Consider the following 21,536-nt stretch of genomic DNA (forward strand, 5'->3'; position numbering starts at 1 on the left):
AGTACAGGTAGGCCTACTTTTTTTTAAATAATGCCACGACCTATTGTAACAATGGCAGCCTAGCTGAGTGCTGGAGTCTATGTATTCATACAGTCATAAACTCCTAATTCAGCAATACTGACATTATAAACATAAATGATGTTGAAATTTCATAAATGATCATTTACAAGGGCAGGGGTGTCAAACGCACCACCTGGAGAGCCATTGTCCTGCAGAGTTTAGCGCAAATCCTAATTAAACACACCTGAACCAGCTAATGAAAGTCCCAAGGAGTGCCGGAATCTTCCAGGCAGGTGTGTTGGAGCTGGTTAGAGCTAAACTCTGCAGGACATCCAAAATCACTTACTGTCCGAGTAGGTACCACATTTGAACTCAAACTTACTTCATGACCATTACAAAATGATGTTCTATATAGTATGAATATGGATAGTTTGAACTAAATTTGGACATACTACATCCACCATGTTGTTACTATCACGTGATCTACCAGCTTCAGTTATGGTGCTTCACTGCCATTCATAAATCCTCTCCCGAGGCCTCATGGGATTGTAGTGTCATCGACTGCACACTTTAGAATCTGGGCGGAAGTAGTAAGTCATCTGGGTACTTTTCGCCTATGGTTTTTTGAAAACAGTGATTTCGGACATACTACTCTTCCAGCATACTGTTTTTCCACATACTGTATAGGAAAGTATTTGATTTCCTATGGTACGCAGAGTGGCCCTCCGGGAGCTGAGTTTGACACATGCGATCCCCTCTGCTACCCACAAACCCACCTGCAGGTGGCGACTTACTTCCAGCTTCACAAGGTCCTCTGGAGGTCCCTTATGCGAAACCTATGGAAGCCTATTTCCGCCACTAAATAAAAAATAAAACAAGGTGATTGCGACTTTTTATCTCACAAATCTGACTTCTTTTCACAGAATTGTGTGATATAAACTCGCAATTATGGGTTATAAAGTCAAAACTGCGAGTTATAAAATCAGAATTGTGTGATATAAACTCGCAATTGTGGGTTATAAAGTCAAAACTGCAAGTTATAAAGTCAGAATTGCGAGATATAAACTCGCAATTCTGACTTTTTTTCTCGGAATTGCAAGTTTATATCTCACAATTCTGACTTTACAAAACGCAGTTCTGAAAAAAAATGCATAATTGCGAGATATGAACTCGCAATTGTGAGAAAAAAAGAAAGCCAGAATTGCAAGACATAAAATCGCAATTCTGAGAAAAAAAAGTCACAATTACCTTGTGAAACGGGCTTCCATAGAAACCTCCTAAATTAACCTTTGTATATGTCTCTACTATACGCTACATTGAGTGTTTTCTCTTCGATCAAGTGAAGATTAATCGCATAATTCAGACCATTTTGTGAACTGCGGTTTAACAGATTCAAAAGAACCAAAATGATCTAAAGATAAATTCGCAAACTTTATATCTCTCTCTCTATATATATTTATTTCACATGATTTTGTCACTATCTGTTTGCTCATTTGCAAATGTAATACCTTGCGACTTTAGAGACCCCTACAGTTAGGTGAGTTGATTTCCCGGTCGTAAATATATCGCTGTCGTAATTACAGCATATGATGGATGTACATGTGCATTTGCTGCCGTAAAGCAATCCGGCCTTTTCGCAGAATTTAGTTCCCGCTCACTAAATTTACATACTTCCAGAACAGACGTTTGGCGGTAGCGTGGGAAAGAAACAGAAGCCAGACGCCTTATTAGACATCAGCTTATCATCAGAATGATGTTAAACTGATATTTGAAGAGTTCAGATGCAAAAGCATCTAAGTGCCGGCTGAAAATTTCTTCTAAAATTAGCATTTTTATCAGGCTCCTATATATAAGTTCAGTTATTTCCCTTTAATTGCATAGAAAAGGACCTATACATTGCAATTAGAGTAAAATTACTGAACCTAACATAGGAGCCTGATAAAAATTCTCATTTTAGATAAAAATTTCAGATGGCATTTAGAGGCTTTTGCATCAGAACTCTTAAGGTAAAATCTAACATTCAGTTGCTTTAAGTAATGAAGTGCTACTGCTGAAAAATACTTTATTAACAAGTAATTTAGACTTCAAGGAATTTATTCATTAATTTGGTGGCCATGTAATACGTGAGTTATATATAAATACAGAATATATAAACCGCTGCCCCCTACAGTTAGGTGAGTTGATTTCCCGGTCGTAAATATATCGCTGTCGTAATTACAGCATATGATGGATGTACATGTGCATTTGCTGCCGTAAAGCAATCCGGCCTTTTCGCAGAATTTAGTTCCCGCTCACCAAATTTACATACTTCCAGAACAGACGTTTGGCGGTAGCGTGGGAAAGAAACAGAAGCCAGACGCCTTATTAGACATCAGCTTATCATCAGAATGATGTTAAACTGATATTTGAAGAGTTCAGATGCAAAAGCATCTAAGTGCCGGCTGAAAATTTCTTCTAAAATTAGCATTTTTATCAGGCTCCTATATATAAGTTCAGTTATTTCCCTTTAATTGCATAGAAAAGGACCTATACATTGCAATTAGAGTAAAATTACTGAACCTAACATAGGAGCCTGATAAAAATTCTCATTTTAGATAAAAATTTCAGATGGCATTTAGAGGCTTTTGCATCAGAACTCTTAAGGTAAAATCTAACATTCAGTTGCTTTAAGTAATGAAGTGCTACTGCTGAAAAATACTTTATTAACAAGTAATTTAGACTTCAAGGAATTTATTCATTAATTTGGTGGCCATGTAATACGTGAGTTATATATAAATACAGAATATATAAACCGCTGTGTCATAGAAAATGTCATAAACCATAAACAGAATCTGTCTAAATCTGTGTTAGTGAGCACTTCTCCTTTGCCGAGATAATCCATCCACCTCACAGGTGTGGCATATCAAGATGCCATCAATAAAATGCACCTGTGTTCGTTGTCCATAACATACGCCTGCCCATACCATAACCCCACTGCCACCATGGGCCACTCGATCCACAACGTTGACATCAGCAAACCGCTCACCCACACAACGCGCTGTCTGCCATCTGCCCTGTACAGTGAAAACCGGGATTCATCCGTGAAGAGAACACCTCTCCAAAGTGCCAGACACCATCGAATGTGAGCATTTGCCCACTCAAGTCGGTTACGACGACGAACTGCAGTCAGGTCGAGACCCCGATGAGGACGACGAGCATGCAGATGAGCTTCCCTGAGACGGTTTCTGACAGTTTGTGCAGAAATTCTTTGGTTATGCAAACCGATTGTTGCAGCAGCTGTCCGGGTGGCTGGTCTCAGACGATCTTGGAGGTGAAGATGCTGGATGTGGAGGTCCTGGGCTGGTGTGGTTACACGTGGTCTGCAGTTGTGAGGCCGGTTGGATGTACTGCCAAATTCTCTGAAACGCCTGTGGAGACGGCTTATGGTAGAGAAATGAACATTCAATTCACGAGCAACAGCTCTGGTGGACATTGTGTACATAGAAAAAGTCTTAAATCTTTGAGTTCAGCTCACAAAAAAATGGGGGCAAAAACGTTTATAATTTTGTTCAGTGTATATTATCATGTTTAAACTGCAATCCAAGTTACAGTACTTTATTTGTGGATTCATTAGCTAATACATTTAGCTATAGTGTAACATTTCTACTTTTGATTAAACTTCTCTTCCAGCTTTTTGTGTCTCATGTCAGTTCTTTTGGGCACTGATTTCATTTCATTCTTGCTTTAACTGGGGACTTAATTTCTTCATTAAACAAAGCTGACTACTGATTTCTCCAAAATGTTGTTAATTAGTTATTCTACCTTGATGATATATGACAAGTTCACAGAGAACGGTATGTTTCAAATTTAGGACAATGTTCAAATAGTTTGATCACTGAATGTGATTGACCAAGTAGAAGCAGAAGCTCCAGAACTATTTCAGAAACAACAACAGGCCTTCCTGGTCATTAGAGTTGAGTGACATTATTAGTTTCATAACACATGTTTCTTTATTCCCACCACTGTGTCTGCAAAAGCGCTTGAGCTGAATGAATGGAGGAGAATGGTAAATGGCCTTCACAGACCCTCCTGAGCACAGGAGCCAAACCATCAAGCCCACAGCTATAAAGTGTAGCCACAGAAATGGCCCATAAGTAGAGCAACCAAGCACTGACTTTCCCATAACTCACATCCAAGTGATTGCTGATTGATTTGTGTTGATAAACAAACCCGTGTTAAACGCAACCAGAACTTAATGGTGGGCATTGTCCCATGATAGCTGGAAGGCTTCTGTTTTATATGCTAAATGAATTCCATTGCATCTCTTCTTGTCAGCTGAAGATTCTTAATAGACTGTTACACTGACTGATTATGACCAGTTATGTTTATATCTGCTGTAGCATTTAAAATACATGAATCTGACAACTGTCGGCCAGAGGAGCACTGGCCTCCCCGACTGAGCTTGGTTTCTCCCAAGGTTTTTTTTTTTTTCTCTCTCCATTTTTGTCACAGATGGATTTTGGGTTCCTTGCCACTTAGGGACACTTACTATTTGGCAATATTAATGACTTAAATGCACTGACATTATTGGTTGAGAAGTGAAGTGAACTGGACGATGACATTATTGTTTTCTCCAAAGCTGCTTTATAGATGAATTAAACTCATTCAATTATTGATTGACTTAAACGGCACTGAATTAACAGTGAACTGAATTTGCTTTATAATGACTGTTTACTATTGTCTTCTTGTTTTTAGAGCTGCTTTGCAGCAAAATTGAATTCTGTTTGCATCACTGAATCATTATTTTCTTGATTATCATTGTAAAAAGCTGCTTTGTAAAAATCTGTACTGTATAAAGTGCTAAATAAAGGTGACTTGACTTGGCTATTGCAAACGTCGGATTTGACAGTTTTTGTCTTTGCTTTTTTGCTTCAATAGTACAGTTGGGTTGAAATGGGGAGTTTTTATTATTTATTGGAAATAAAGATTTAGTATTTTGTACAATAAGAAAAGCTACGATGTTAAATTAATTATAAGCAATTATGAGCTTGATTTCCATTGAAGCACAAGATGCACATTTTTAAATCATTCTAGAGAACATTTTTACTCACACACACGCATGTATATGTATGTATGAGTGATATGAAATTGAAAGCACCAAATACTAAAATCCTGACATTAATTATTATAATAATTACAAATTATTATGCTGACTAATTTAGAATGATTAATTTATATAACAATAATATAATTAAAATTTTATTATTTATTTAATTTTTATTTAATTTAATTTAATTTAATTTTATTTTATTTTATGTTATTTTTTTTTATTTTTTTTTAAATCTGCAAAATAGAAATCTTCCACTAGCATTCTCAGACATTTGGACTACAGCTATTCGCTTTGCTGGCATGTTCTGTCATCAGGGCTCAGCCACTGGGTGCTGATAATGACTGAACACTACATGAATATTGCATTATAAATGTTCTTTGCACCAACAGACAATAGCATAATCAATATAGTCATGTTCAGGAAAATGTTCTTCCTGAAAAAACAAAATGAATGAAATGAAAACTAATTTGATTTGCAGTATCCAGGGCAGTGGAGTAAAGGGGAAATGAGTTGACATGTCACTGTATAACAGTATGAATCTGTCCAACAATAACATCACATTCACAGCCGAACTGACAGGCGAGCTGTGAGGAATGATTTACATGTATTAGGAAACACAGCTGTGTTTTTTATACTTAAAACACATTCGTCGAACATGAACATAACACTGGGGAAAAGTTGCCAAGTAGCGTTAAAGTTTAGACTGAAACGAAATAGCTGGAAACTGTGACCCACATCCAATCTATTCTATGTCCACGTGTGTGTGTGTGTGTGTGTGTGTGTGTGCATTTATATTGTATAAAAGCTAGCAGCACACAGGTAAACATCACAGTGTGATGATTGAGTTTAGAACTGTGTGTAATTGTGTTTGCATGTGCTTTTATAAGTCCTAGGGCTTTCGCAACACTGCATGCCAAAATTAGGTCAAGGTAGCTTGCGAGTTGCCAAGTAAATTATCAAACAAGACCTCATTTTGTAGTCAAAATGCACGGTAATCATTTCTGAACTACATATAAAAAGTCAGAAAATTCAAAATTTCAAATACAATTCAATATTACTTGCTGTTTCTTTGTTGTATTTCATGAAATAGCAATTTCAAAGTGAAAACTGTTTCAAAACAAATCCTAAATCATCGATTTTTTCCCAGTGTACATTACTTTTCTATTGAACTGCATATGTGGAATTAATATGGCAAATGGCCTCTTAAGCCAGCTGTTTAATCTATCCTTCCCTTGCAGTCTTTTGGCTCATTGCTGCATATTTGTAAACTTGCATCAAGCCAGCGTGTCCGCATTGACCCCTAACATGCCATTTTCCCACCTCATGCATTATTGTTGTTGGATGAGACATATGTTACAGAGGAAAACAGTAATCTTTATTAGATTTTTCCTCTCTCTCTCTCTCTCTCTTGCAAACACTGTGTGAATGTCATTATGCACTAAACAATGAAATATCAAACAACATGGAAATTGCTTCAAAGAAATATATCATATGCACACGTTTCAAGCAACACATACTTCACAAAAAGTAAAACAATCGAAGTACAAAACAATAGATATAAGGGGAAAAAACTTGGATTAAAAGTCATTGAGCAGAATGAAGAAACATGTATTTACTGTAGTGCTCCGAAAAGTGCCACTTTGCATAATGAAGTTCAGTCATTTTAAATGTTCAAATGATCTTCAAAGTATCAAAATGTGACCTTTTGGGTAAATTTTTATCAAAAAAAAAAAAAAAAAGATAAAACATTAATACAGTACATGAAAGCATCACTTAACCTGAAACTTTGCCACATAATAGACCTTATATCGCTGAAAAAAATTGCATTTAAATTGTAAACCTAATTCTGCATGAGCAAAAGTCAAAACAATGGGTTAAAGCCCTCAGACAAAGTGAGTCTTACATGGTGTACAGATGCCAACACAGCATATACAGAGTGTGATGACCATGCATTGGTAAGAAAAGGTGGTAAATCACAGGATAACTTACTTGTCTAGTACAAAGTAGAGGTCAAAACCTCCATAGCAGGAGGAAGCTGCTGTCCCTCTTTCCGGCACGAGTCCTGTATTTCCATTCGCAGTGTCCACCAATTTGACACAGAGCAAAACTGCTATCCTCCAAAGTCTGCACATGTTGTAAAGCACTGTTTGAGTCAAGCTAAATCAGGACTACAGGCAAAATACAAAAGTGACCATGAGAGAAAATTAAGGTTCCACAGGGTCCTTGACAATCCGTAATCCTTGCAGCTGTTCCGTGCAGTTAATTTGGAGAAACCATTCTCCAAAAGACTAGATTTGTATTTGCTTCTACTGTCCTGTGGTAGCAGAGTGTAGGTTATATGGAAAAAAGAAAATGCAAATATCTCTAAGAAAGATTCTTGGTTAGAAAGAAGTTTCTAGAAGGCAAATGCACACATGTAAATGTGCACATGCACCCCAAAGTCTGACACACTTCTGCTCACTGCCCCAGTTGCTGCTAGATTGATGGAGTGTGGTTGTGTGTGTTTATGTTTGAGTGTGTGTGTGTGTGTGTGTGTGTGTGTGTCTTTGCCAGACAGTGCAGTCCTGTATTTCCATTCGCAGTGTCCACCAATTTGACACAGAGCAAAACTGCTATCCTCCAAAGTCTGCACATGTTGTAAAGCACTGTTTGAGTCAAGCTAAATCAGGACTACAGGCAAAATACAAAAGTGACCATGAGAGAAAAGTAAGGTTCCACAGGGTCCTTGACAATCCGTAATCCTTGCAGCTGTTCCGTGCAGTTAATTTGGAGAAACCATTCTCCAAAAGACTATATTTGTATTTGCTTCAACTGTCCTGTGGTAGCAGAGTGTAGGTTATATAGAAAAAAGAAAATGCAAATATCTCTAAGAAAGATTCTTGGTTAGAAAAAAGTTTCTAGAAGGCAAATGCACACATGTAAATGTGCACATGCACCCCAAAGTCTGACACACTTCTGCTCACTGCCCCAGTTGCTGCTAGATTGATGGAGTGTGGTTGTGTGTGTTTATGTTTGAGTGTGTGTGTGTGTGTGTGTGTGTGTGTGTCTTTGCCAGACAGTGCAAAATCATTGTCTCTCTCAGCCCCTTGACTCCAAAACAACTTTCCATACTCGTTTTTTTTAAAGCAATAAAGAAACCCCAAAAGTTATTAAGGTTGTTATTTTGCCATCTAGTGGTAAGAAATGTTACTGAAAATGTTTGTTTATTGACAGCATCACATTTGAACAAATACCAACCTTTTTTTTTTCCCTGTAAAGCTTTACATTTTAAAGCAATAGTTCCAAAAATCTAATTTTTGTAAATGGACTACTTTATTGAACATTTAGACAAAATATGTATAATATAAATATGCGTTTGTTTGCATATGCGGTGTTTTGTTGAGTGTCATATTTGAGACTAAAGGTTTTTATAGTGCATGTATGGAGGATTTATTCAGTTTTATATAGAGGCCCAAAATGAGCAAAATATGCAATTTTGTGCAGTTGCTGGCGATGAAATGTGCGATGAAATTCTGTAAAGTAATCGATAAGATATTATTTACTACAGATTACCTGTATGTATGTATAAGTAAGTTGCTTCTATCCAGTAAGTGAAATATTCATCTTAAAATGTTCACCTTAGCAGCCTATCGTAGCCCTCGGACCGAGAGATATGATTGGGCGAACATTTGATGGTCCTACACCTTCCACAGACTATATAAATACATAAAAATACATTTAGACCACTTAGTGATTGCTATCGGGATGTAAAGAGAGAAACAAAAAAAGTTTTTTGAACCAAATCAAACCTGCCTTTGAGAGTTAACAGACATGACATCAAGAGTTAAAGAAGTGTCAAGATAGGGTCTGTGCTGATGTGTAAAAAAAAAACATCAAAGAGACTGTATTGATTCTGTTTTAATTATATAAACATGAGTAAAATCAATTTACTTTAATTTTATCAATGTCACGTCATGCTGTTTAATGTTAAAACATGTTTGAAATTGAAAATGAACACATGTGTAATGTTTTTTATTTTTTCAAATTAAACACAGGTTAGTGTCGTTTAAATCAGCAGATAATACAATGAAGATGGCTTCCTTTTCATAATTCATGGCCGTCATTTCCCGATAACACCACCGGTAGCAGAACAGGTAACTTTCTCAAATATTTCAAATGTGCATGTAGTGTAATCGTACTCCACTTGGCACTTGTCCGGATAATTAACAGGCCTCTGCATTCTACAGGAATGAAACACAACGAAAGGAATTATTATGTTTTATCAGTAAGATATTTAAATTAAAATATCCGAGTTAACTTACTCGTTCGATAACCTTTGGTCTTGAAGAGTTTTCAATTAAATGCTTTTTATAACTTATTTTTATTTTTGAATTTAATATCAGTTTTAATATCAATTTCTTTTAAATCCTCCAAAAAAAAATTCATTTACTTCCGTTGTAAGTAACTCCTTTGTGTTGTATTGATTGAGGAAATCAATGGTGATGTCACTACACAGTAAAAATGCTGTACTTACGCATCACAGCACCTCATGGAATCAGCAGAACAATTACAGTCAAAACATTTACTGTTTCTCCAAACAGATCCAGTAGGATGCCATGTCTTATCTGTCCCATCATGGCAAAACGTAACTATGAAAGATCAGAGAAAGAATTCAGGGGAAGAAAAAAAAACGTAATAATAATAATGATAATTATAATAGAGCACATTTTTTAGTAATGCAATAAAAGCGAAGGACAGTTTATACCTGATGTTTTATATTCCTCAACGAAGCATGCAGCATTGACTAGAGAAAGGGCAGCGCACAGAAACAAACCCAAAACCACCGGCCTCTTCACAGTCAACAAACACATTGATCCGATGTTAAAAATGTACACATGTGCTAAGTAAAGTGCCTCAATTAATGAGTTGTTTATTAATTAATTTATTGTTTGTATGGTAAAATTTAATTATCACTGAAGCTTAACAAGTCTAAAATGAAATTCATGAAATTCACATACATTTAATGAATTCTGTAATTGTGAAAATTACCTAACGACAGTCCTAAAATCTTCATATTAAACTAAACATATACAGTATTATAAGAGAAGCTTACCATGTTTACGCCGACAGTGATTTGTGAACCAAAATCACAATGCTTGTATTTAAGTGAACAGAGGAGGGTGGAGCAGTATGTTAATGATTGATTTGTCAAATGATTTTGGAAACACTGACTACATTATTATTATTATTAAGTACTGATTTCCTTTGTGCTTTGGTAATGATTATTGCAATATTTTAAATTGCAGAATAAAAATTTAAAAAAGGTCACAAACACCTGCATTGCTATTGCATTAAGAAAACTTTATAATAATAGCATACAGCTAATTGCAGTGGTTTATTGATATTCTACAAATTTTTCTCTACCTGCTGAGCAGAAATGTACAAAAATTTTAGTACTGTGCTAAGTAAAGTAAAGACTGGACTTTGATGTCGAAGCAAACAACAGCTCAGCAGCATTCCAATGTACCCACTACTGTTCAAGAAATGTGGGGTCAGTATGTTGTTGTTGTTTTTAAAGAAATTAATACTTTTACTCGGCTAGGATGTATTAAATTTATGACAGTAAAGACATTTAGAATGACAGATATACGATTTCTTATATAAGTCCTTCAGGTTATGTTGGAAAAGAGTCTGCGTTGCATCAAATAACCACTGGGGTACCTCAGGGTTTAGTATCTGGCCCTCTTCTGTTCTCAGTATACAAAACATCACAGAGACTTACATTAAGGCAGATTCATTTTTGTTTGACTGCTATGCCAAAGGCATGCAGCTCTTGGCTTGACATTATGGGCAGCTGTAATGCTCTTTTAATTGGTTTTGGAGTTTTAATTTTGAATTAAGATTAATAAATTATATTGTTAGTAATTTATATTTCTATAAGAATAACTTCTTGCATCTGGATTTTTAAAATAACTATGCATTTGATATCAAATTTAGAGTTGCAACCCGTGTAATGTTTTTTTTAAAAATTATTAGTTTTTTATTAGTTTTTATTTGTTTTTAATAAGACTCTTTTGTTTACATATGATAACACACAGTGGACACTCAGCACACCCACCAGACTGAACTTCAGTATGAAAACAAACAAACAGTGCCAGTGTGTAGGTGAGGTACATTGAATCACTGACACGAGAGAATAGTTTAGTCAAGCCTTCAATGGCGACGGCCAATACCAAGAAGCACATGCGCCAGCTCCACCCAGGCCAACGGGATCACGGACAACATCAGGAGTCACGTCACACATACTGGCGCCACCCATTTTCCCTCCAGAACATACCCCCTCTTCTCTGGCACCTGTGGGCATTTGAAACAACAACAAAAAAAGCTTCAAAGTTTCAACAAAACTTTCTCAAAGCAAAGCAAGGATACGGGTGAAGGCAGCCCATCTAGTGCAGCTCATAATCCTTTAACTTGTCGGGAAGTTGATGGAGACGGTCTGACCACCGAGGAGCCTGCAACAGAACAGCTGAGAGGGAGGCTAACTCGTGGCACGGGACCTCCACCGAACCTGATGGGGACATGGTCCTACCCTCTGGACATTCGCTGTCATCAGACCCAGGGGGTGTCGCTATGTCAGGGTCGCTCGGAGGTGCAACAAGTGGCACTCCTCTTCGCTCTCAGATGCTGCACCGTCACCACAATGACCTGTGACACTTGGGAAAGAGTCAATTTTATAACAATCTGTTAAGTGAACCCTATAAGAAGTATGCCGCAACTGGGAACCCGTAAACTTACGGACGTTGCACCACGTCCCGTCTGAACTAAGCACAAGATATCTGCTTCGAGCTCGTGACTTGTTACGGTCGCTATACAAATACACAAGGTCGCCAGGGCAAATATCAAGGCTAGGTGCACACCAACTCAGTGGAGCTTTAGCTTTAAAACTGTGGGGGTGGTTAGCCAGGCGTTGTGCATGCTGCAACGCAATCAGTTCCCGGTCATGCACCGGTAACTGTTCGAGAGAGAACTGATCACGCTGCAGCAGCATCTCACGGGCTGACATGCCACGTGACCAAATACAGCTATTTAACCGAGCAACAGCTACAGACAATAGTAAGGGGGTGACGACCCCACAGTGTGGTTCTAGTCGCAAAATCTCACCCTGTAGCTTCTGGATGGCCTTTTCAGCCACCGGATTTTTGTTGATATTTTTAGCATCGCCAACTTCAATGGCCAGCCTGTATTGAGCAAGCACTGTGTCCTTGGCCAGTGCTGAAAAACCTGGTGCTGGATCAGTTCTAACTATAGCAAAGGGGCCATCAAGCGGATGAAGGCCAATACACAAGTGTACAATACCATCCCGCAACGTTTCCTTCCGCTCGTCATCAATTAACAAAGCAGCTGTAAAGGTTGTCACACACTCACGAACGACTAAGATGAACTGGCGCTCACGTTTAAGCACATCAGCTGCAAAAGTAGACCCGACCGTCTCAGGTGGATCACAGCTGGACTGCTCCACTGCGAACACAGGGGACTTAGCCAGTGCAGCACATTGGTGACATCCCTTACTGGTAAGCTGGATGGCTGAATCCAAGTCCAGCCCGTAGAAGTACCGACCAACGATAAGTCTCAACTGGTGAGCCGAGGGGTGGTCTAACCTAATGTGCAATGACATAAGCAACCCATGCAGTACTAACCTTGGAACAACGATGCATTCGGTAGTGTTTGACAGTGGTGTGTCACGCCGCACAACTAACAGCCCATCCCTTGCTAAGGTAACAGTATAAAAATACCGTTTCACATCTTTGACATTGGTAACTCTCTTGGAAGGGCGTGTACCCTGCCGAAGATGTGTGCATACCCTGTGGAGGTCTGGACACTCAGCCTGAATAGACACCCATGTGGCCCTATTGGCAAAGGGCACCTTTTGAGCTCCCCGCAAGATGTCGGCAACATCAGTACGGCACACGACGGAGACCATGGATTCACGGACGAAGCTACACACCTGACATGCCGGACTGTCACATTGTGCAGCATGGCAACTAGCATAATCTGAAGGGAGAATAGCAGCCCCAGCAACACGACAGAGACCTGAAAGTGGCTTGCAGTAGACAAGAAAGTAGTAACACGTGGGCTCGCAGAAAATTCCCCCCTGCACAGCTTCTCAAAGGCCTGTACGCATGGTTTACTGTCAGTGAGCACACACACCTTCTGTGATGACTGAATAATATATGGACCAAAATGCTTCAGAGGGCAGCGGCTATAGCTAGTGCCTCAATCTCACACGGAACTCAATTGATCTGATTTTTGTGAAGCTTAGCGCTAAAGTGTCCGGCGATCAACAACTTCCCCCCCCTCGTAACATACATTGTCGCGCCTAGCCCTGGATCCCTAAGAGCACCGTCAGTGAGAATCCAAATTTGGTCATCAGGTAGTGGTATTGTCACTGCGCAACTAGTGGATAACGCCTGCTGAGCCCTACGAAAACACTGGAGGAGCTCATTTGACCACATAACCGCAGCGGTCGACTCACCACGAGCGACCATGTTGTCGAAGGGGGCAAGGATCGACGCACACCCCTTAAGGACATGAGCTAGGACTTTATACGCACCAATAAAGGACCGTAGACCACTAACAGTCGTAGGAGGGGTGCACGAGGCCAATGTTGAAATGCGGTGCGAACTGGCACGAATAGTACCCTGATTCTAGACCCACCCCAAAATGTTGGTCTGGACTGGGGCAACGATCGTCTTACTGGGAGATAAGCATTTTGCATGCCTGGAGGGCCACTAAGACCTTTTTCCACACTGCAAGAAGATCCTCAAGGGTATCGGCACCACAGTACAAGTCATCAGCGACCTTGGCCACCTGTCCCTGATGAAGGAGGTCGCCAAGCACGCGACAGGTTAACTCCTCTAATGCGGTTTCTGAACCGGGCATGCCCATGGCACATCTGGCATACACACGGACTCCTTTAAATGGCGTGACCACCCTGCAGTACTTCATAGAAGATTTGGAAAGGGGAATTTGGTAGAATGCCTTGGTGAGTTCTGTCGCAATGATATATCTCCACTGAGCTATCAGACACAGTGTGGCATCGACATTCGTCATCAGCGACGGTTGGGGTTTGCTATAACGGCCCACATCGGAAGATGAAACCCCCCATTAGGCTTTTTGACAAGAAACGATGGGTTGACATATTCCACATCGACATCAATGTCCTCGGGCTTTCAAAAAACACCAAGTGACTCCAGCGCATCAAACTGAGCCTGCAGTTCCTGCAGCTGGCCTCTGGAGTACTGCGGGACCCTTCCCTTCCGCTGAGTCAGTTGGACAGGCCCCATGTTTACCCTTGCTTGGAAGGGGCCAGTAGCTCCATTATAGCCCCTATACTGTGGACTGAAGACCTCATCAAATTCCCTATGAACCTCCCGAAATGTATCTCTAATGTCCTCCGTCATATTGCCATTGGGGTCTAATGAGATAAGGTCAGAGAATAGTGTTGTACTGTGCATACTGGGCTTGCGAGTGACAGCATGAGGAACTTCTACCTGGGCTCGTTCAGTTTGGGGTTCTGGTATGTAGGTCATGCGAACACAGCATACATGATCATGTTTTCTAATGCCCTGTGGTGCGTCAGTCAGATTGGGAATTCTGATTTTTCCGGATACCCCTACAAACCACGATGGAGCAAACCAGTGTATACAGTCCTCGTGCGGCTCGACAGCGAGCTCCTCATTCAAGTTCAACAAAGTCCCCAGGCCACACAGTATGTGATGAGGTAGCACGAAGCACATGAGCTTGACGAATAGCATGTCTGTCTCCATATGTCCGATTGGCGCCATACTCGTATGTGTCTGATGCCACACAGTTCTGATGTCTAGCGGGGCGGATAGAAATGTCATTACATTCCATACAGGGGAGGCCAGCAAGAATGTCTGAATCCAAATTTTCTACCACAAGTCCATCAAAAAAGAGCATGTGCCCGCCTAATTGAAAATGTGTGCATGTTTCTCCAACCACCTTCAATGGCGAGGAGCCATCTGCCTGACGAGCTGACTGCGTACTGCTGGAGACTTTAAGGCCCAGTTTGGTGGCACATGCTGCCTTTATCATGTTTCCTGTAACAGGGACGTGACCATGGAAAGCTTCGAGGCAGGGTTACTGCATGATGTGAACGCGCTGTACCGCCTTAGGATTGCAGGATATGTCCTCGCTGTCATCCTCGGACTCTCCGTCGGAGTGACATGGAGAGCCAGCAACTTGCCGTACCCTGGCAATGAAAGCTTTGTCTGGAGGGGGCAGGAAAGGGCACTTAGTGAGGAAGTGATTGTCCGGTCTGCGAGCCTCCTTACAGAGTGGGCAGGACTTCCTAGATCGACCCAGTGAAGCAAGCTTCTGTCTTGGAGGGTTAGAAACGGCGTTTCTGAACCGGGCATGCCCATGGCACATCTGGCATACACACGGACTCCTTTAAATGGCGTGACCACCCTGCAGTACTTCATAGAAGATTTGGAAAGGGGAATTTGGTAGAATGCCTTGGTGAGTTCTGTCGCAATGATATATCTCCACTGAGCTATCAGACACAGTGTGGCATCGACATTCGTCATCAGCGACGGTTGGGGTTTGCTATAACGGCCCACATCGGAAGATGAAACCCCCCATTAGGCTTTTTGACAAGAAACGATGGGTTGACATATTCCACATCGACATCAATGTCCTCGGGCTTTCGAAAAACACCAAGTGACTCCAGCGCATCAAACTGAGCCTGCAGTTCCTGCAGCTGGCCTCTGGAGTACTGCGGCATCCTTCCCTTCCGCTGAGGTGGTGAGACAGGCCCCATGTTTACCCTTGCTTGGAAGGGGCCAGTAGCTCCATTATAGCCCCTATACTGTGGACTGAAGACCTCATCAAATTCCCTATGAACCTCCCGAAATGTATCTCTAATGTCCTCCGTCATATTGCCATTGGGGTCTAATGAGATAAGGTCAGAGAATAGTGTTGTACTGTGCATACTGGGCTTGCGAGTGACAGCATGAGGAACTTCTACCTGGGCTCGTTCAGTTTGGGGTTCTGGTATGTAGGTCATGCGAACACAGCATACATGATCATGTTTTCTAATGCCCTGTGGTGCGTCAGTCAGATTGGGAATTCTGATTTTTCCAGACACCCCTACAAACAACGATGGAGCAAACCAGTGTGTACAGTCCTCGTGCGGCTCAACAGCGAGCTCCTCGTTAAACTTTGCAAGTTCTGCTGGAAGTTCAAGTTCGACAAAGTCCCCAGGCCACACAGTATGTGATGAGGTAGCACGAAGCACATGAGCTTGACGAATAGCATGTCTGTCTCCATATGTCCGATTGGCGCCATACTCGTATGTGTCTGATGCCACACAGTTCTGATGTCTAGCGGGGCGGATAGAAATGTCATTACATTCCATACAGGGGAGGCCAGCAAGAATGTCTGAATCCAAATTTTCTACCACAAGTCCATCAAAAAAGAGCATGTGCCCGCCTAATTGAAAATGTGTGCATGTTTCTCCAACCACCTTCAATGGCGAGGAGCCATCTGCCTGACGAGCTGACTGCGTACTGCTGGAGACTTTAAGGCCCAGTTTGGTGGCACATGCTGCCTTTATCATGTTTCCTGTAACAGGGACGTGACCATGGAAAGCTTCGAGGCAGGGTTACTGCATGATGTGAACGCGCTGTACCGCCTTAGGATTGCAGGATATGTCCTCGCTGTCATCCTCGGACTCTCCGTCGGAGTGACATGGAGAGCCAGCAACTTGCCGTACCCTGGCAATGAAAGCTTTGTCTGGAGGGGGCAGGAAAGGGCACTTAGTGAGGAAGTGATTGTCCGGTCTGCGAGCCTCCTTACAGAGTGGGCAGGACTTCCTGGATCGACCCAGTGAAGCAAACTTCTGTCTTGGAGGGTTAGAAACGGCAGCATCCTCTGATGACTGTAGCTCATCCAATAATGAACACAGGGCCTGAGATATCTCTGGTTTGATGGATGCCAGAGTGCGTGACCGTAACTCTGTGCCATACCACTGCTTTACAAGCTTTGGTAAATCGCTGTGTATAAGACAAAGCCAAGTTAGAACAATTAAGTTTTCGATCGTGGGGGAGAGCTCCTCATCCTCTAGAATGGCTTCACCTCCGTGAGTAATGCCAAAGTCTCTGCGTAGTAAATTTTCCTCAACAAAAGCCATTAATCTCTGGTACACATCCTCTGGCCCTTCATTAGACGCACGTTTGATAGCAGCAAAGTCAATGAAATGTGCACCAGTTGATTGGAATCCATAATGTAGTCTGATAGTCTGCCATATGTGATCAATGCATGTGGAGTTTTTAACAATAGTATTTCTGGAAATAACAGGGCAGTAGTTAGCGATCTGCCCCAGCATAAGCTTGAGCGTGCTGACCTTTTGTTGGCGCGTGCACCTTTGCGTCGCGGGAACATCGTCGTGGTCATCGGTAAAACCTCTGAATGGTGAAGCCCTCGTCTTCTTTTCCCAGCGCGCGCCGTCAACTAGAAATGGAGCGAACTCAGTGTTCAATGACAGCGTGTAAATTAATTCACGGTCTCAACTTTCATTAGGCACCACTGCTTCGGTGCTCTGTGTGTATTCGCCATGGCTAATGTCTCGATTATCGTCAGCGGAGATAATCCACAATGCGGCCAGTGTGTAGGTGAGGTACATTGAATCGCTGACATAAGAGAATAGTTTAGTCAAGCCTTTAATCAGGCCAACAGGATCACAGACAACGTCAGGAGTCACGTCACGATCCACGTCACACTTCACATACTGGCGCAGCACTGCAACAGAAGCATGATGGAAATGTATCATGTTTGAGAAGACATCTGATGATATCAAATCAATCATAAAAATATTTTAACAGTTACATATAGTAACACATTTAATATATTTTCTTAATTTGATTTTAGAGCTAAAGAGGAAACCAACAGAACAACTGTAACCTCAATACCACATTCGTAAATATATATATATACTTTTTTTCTCCAGTGAACCCAAGACATGTTGAAAAGTCTGAAGTCCCTTTGACCAGGCCTGAACATAAGGTCTTAGGTAAATATTTTGTGTTTGCCAAAATCAGCATATCACCATTTTAGGGTAAATCTTTACTTATGGTCCCTATTGAGCATTATGTTGACAATAAGTAACTTTGCACCTACATGACAACGCACTCTACTCGCTAGAGCAGTGGTTTTCAATCCTGGTCCTGGGGACCCACCGCTCTGCACATTTTATGTGTCTCCCTTATTTAACACACCTGATTCAGATCATCAGTTTGTTAGGAGAGAGATCCATGAACTCAGCTGAGTGTGTCAGATAAGAGAGGCATACAAAATGTGCAGAGCCGTGGGTCCCCAGGACCAGCACCTGTCAAGGGGGGTGCGAGCATCAGTTAATTCAAAGACGTTCTCTTGAGAATTTATGAATATGAGTTAACAAATCTTTAGCCATCCACTAGGGGGCAATCTGACTCCCACTGCTCGTAGACAGTTAGAGCAGAGTTGGCTCGAGTATTAGTCACGCTCAGTGTTGCCAAGTCCGCAGAATTGGGCTACTTTAACACTTGCCGCGTTTTGTAGTTTTGGGCTAGTTTTGAGTAGCAATTAGGTGGGTTTTGTTGTGAAAACTGGCAACCCTGGTCACGCTTATTGACAGTGTAAGATGATTTACGATTATCCAACCACGGATTGACATATTGTTATCTCAGAAACAGGCTCAGCCATCACATTGAATCAGGTAAACTGGTTATATATTTATGTTTCAGTATAATTATGCACGCTATACCAGGGGCGGTTCTAAACCCTTTTTAGGTGGGTTTTAGCCCCCCCTATCTGTCATCTTAGCCCCAAATCTATCTTAACGATCAGGCCAGTGCTGCTTCCTCGAGAAAGTTTTTAATTCTCACGTGTTTTAAGTCTTGTCAGTTTAAACATTAAAGTAATTTTAAGCCATTTAAGGCCAAGCCATCTCAATGCGGTACTCACGCACTGTGATAGAGCGTTTCTATGCGCACCACTCACACACCTGAAGTGCACAAACAGATAGCCTTCTCAGACAGCAGGTGAATACCAATGGCTGTCTTGACAAGTATCCTTGCAAGCACAGTCGGTTGTTTTAAGTGAATGTAAACAATAAAGAAAATATCAAATGTACATCAGTATAATGGATCCGTGCATTTCTTATGTAAATAATGTTTATCAAAAAGAGCAAAAGAAAAATTGTTCGCTGCTTTAATAGCTTTAATGGATATTTGCTTTTATGTTAATGTTAATAAAGTAATTCGGTGTGACTACAGTCATGTTGGGATATTGGAGGGGAGCGAGTGAAATTAGACAAACTTGCTCTAGCATATTAGTTGACTGTCTGATTAATATAAAACTCTTTATTGTGAAGGTGTGCCAACAGGTATTGTACTGACTATAAGTAACTTTACAAGTACATGTCAACTTATTCTAACCCTAACCCTACCAGTCTACTAATACTGTACTGACACTCTAATGAGAATTATGCCGCGTTAACACTGCACGATTTTCAAACTCGTCGGATCGCCGTTGTTTTCACACTGCGTGACTATCTGGGGTAGCAGTCAGTTGCTGCTGTGTTCACACTGCACAATGGATCGGTGACAGGGGGTTTCACACTGTATGACTTCACAATAGGAAGAATCGCCGACAGCTCTGTCTGGTCCGCAAACTCCTCCCCAAACTTTCCTCTGCCCTGTATCTTGGTCTCTCATTGGCTATAGGTCATCGCCGATGTGTTTTTCAGTCAGAAATAATTTCACACAGCGTGATTGTGAATCGCCGACAGCTCCAGATATTTAGCATGCCAAATATTTTGCGGGCGTCGGCGACGTGTCGGGACTACACTCCCTTATCCTCTATTGAAGTTCCAGTTTTTTCCTGAGTTTTCCTCCAGACCTACGCACGCCTGATATGGCCAGTGAACGGAAGACCACCTGAGTTTATTTGAAAGACAATAAACTTCTGTTTGACTTGCCTTTGCTTCTGAGTTCTTTTGTTGTGACAATTAAGTTATTTTAAGTATTCCAATTGACTTTGTACGCTCTCTAAAGTTTCAAAAATGAAAAAAGGAGGATATTGCGCTTGGTTCTATAGACATGTAACACGATTTCAAGTCAACAATAGAATCCACCAACTTCCAAGGGTGTAAAACACTTCATTGTAGTGTCACTTTCATCTTTTCTTGATTGATTGATTGGTATATGAGCAAAGAACTCAGTGTAACGAATCAGCTCATGGGAAATATGAATAATTAATCATAACTAGTTATAATTAATTATGAATATTTAGATCCGCTGTAGATATTTAACTGACCTCTCAGGGTCAACTGTCTTGTCAATTCTAAGAACGTTAATTTCCTGGTTAAGAGTTTTGGCTCGCCTGAATTAAACCCTTTTTTTTGCATCTGCAGCTGCAGAGGTTTTCGGGGAGCTGACTTGTGAAGTGTAAAGCAGAAGGCTTTGGCTCCCTTTCCCCCCTTTCGTAGCTGTGCACAGGCGTGGAGGGCTTGCACTGCTGGCGACGTGATGTTCAGCCGGCTGACTTTTGCTTAAGTCTATGCGCAGTCGGTAGGACTGTTTAAATTCTTTCTGAACCATGTCAAGCTCCTCTTTAATTGCTGAGTCAGGGTTTGGACCTCAGCTCTGATTGTTAAGAGCGCTAAAAAAATAAAGGTTACTTGACTTGACTTTACTTGAAATGAAAGGACAAGGCCGAGGCCTGGCAAGAGCTTAGGGTTTCCGGGAGCGTTTTTCTCACATCCTCTCAGACTTCAAACAAACCACCGACATGGGCGGGTCACATGAAGTGCGGCCTTTAAAGCCTGCAAAGATTCACGCCTCTCAAGATGGGCTTGTCCAATGAGGAAGTCCGGAATCTCAAGTGGGAGTTCTGAGATACTGGGGCATTTTTATGGCCCTTTGTTTGAAAGCATGGTAATTTGCATATGAAACTTGGATAAAAATTATTAAAGACTCTTAGAACACTAATATGTTGCGTAGGTGTAAACATACAATATACACTCTCAATTAGATCATCCGAATACGAATTCATAGGTACTACACATGGTAGAGTTATATATATGTAAGCTGACAGGAGTGTGTTTCGATTATAAGCCTGCATAACAGTATACAATTTCAAAGACAAAATACACTATGACAATAATATACCCAATGACCTGAAGGATCATGTGTGTTCATTCAAAGAAAGGTTTTCCTATTAATTAATTAGCAAAGAAAAGTCCTTCCCTTGTGGATTTTCCTTATAGGCAAGGAAAGCGATTTTCTTCACCTAAATTCCAGGAGGTCGTAAATGTATCGGGTGTCAGGGTTACCATGGAACCAGGGGCCTGTTCGGCTTCCTGGGGTGTTACAGAGTATTTGTTAAATCTAGCTAATAAAATATA

At 41.0% G+C, this 21,536-nt stretch overlaps 2 protein-coding genes across 2 annotated transcripts in view; both read right to left on the reverse strand.

Moving 5' to 3' along the window:
• Nucleotides 1–7,308, reverse strand: part of LOC107553121 (anthrax toxin receptor 1-like) — a 61,804-nt gene extending 54,496 nt beyond the window's left edge. The window contains exon 1 of the mRNA XM_016235242.1: nt 7,079–7,308. Coding sequence (XP_016090728.1) covers nt 7,079–7,221 — 143 coding nt within the window. The 5' untranslated portion in view covers nt 7,222–7,308. The remainder of the gene's footprint in view (nt 1–7,078) is intronic.
• Nucleotides 7,309–9,065: 1,757 nt separating this feature from the next.
• LOC107553156 (beta-microseminoprotein-like) lies at nt 9,066–10,237 on the reverse strand. Its single transcript, XM_016235283.1, has 4 exons — nt 10,182–10,237; nt 9,834–9,918; nt 9,603–9,717; nt 9,066–9,309 (listed from the first exon to the last, which is right to left on the reverse strand). Exons 1-4 carry the CDS (start codon nt 10,182–10,184, stop codon nt 9,189–9,191), a joined length of 324 nt encoding a protein of 107 aa, XP_016090769.1. The 5' UTR covers nt 10,185–10,237; the 3' UTR covers nt 9,066–9,188.
• Between the last annotated feature and the right edge of the window lie 11,299 nt (nt 10,238–21,536).

Source organism: Sinocyclocheilus grahami, unplaced genomic scaffold (genome assembly GCF_001515645.1).
Source record: "Sinocyclocheilus grahami isolate Dianchi unplaced genomic scaffold, SAMN03320097.WGS_v1.1 scaffold465.1, whole genome shotgun sequence".
In the NCBI taxonomy this organism is placed as follows: domain Eukaryota; kingdom Metazoa; phylum Chordata; class Actinopteri; order Cypriniformes; family Cyprinidae; genus Sinocyclocheilus; species Sinocyclocheilus grahami.

Coding starts and splice junctions, on each gene's coding strand:
- LOC107553156 (XM_016235283.1), bottom strand. Junction 9,718..9,833: donor TGAGGAATATAAAACATCAG/GTATAAACTGTC, acceptor GATCTTTCATAG/TTACGTTTTGCCATGATGGG. Junction 9,310..9,602: donor TCCATGAGGTGCTGTGATGC/GTAAGTACAGCA, acceptor TCATTCCTGTAG/AATGCAGAGGCCTGTTAATT.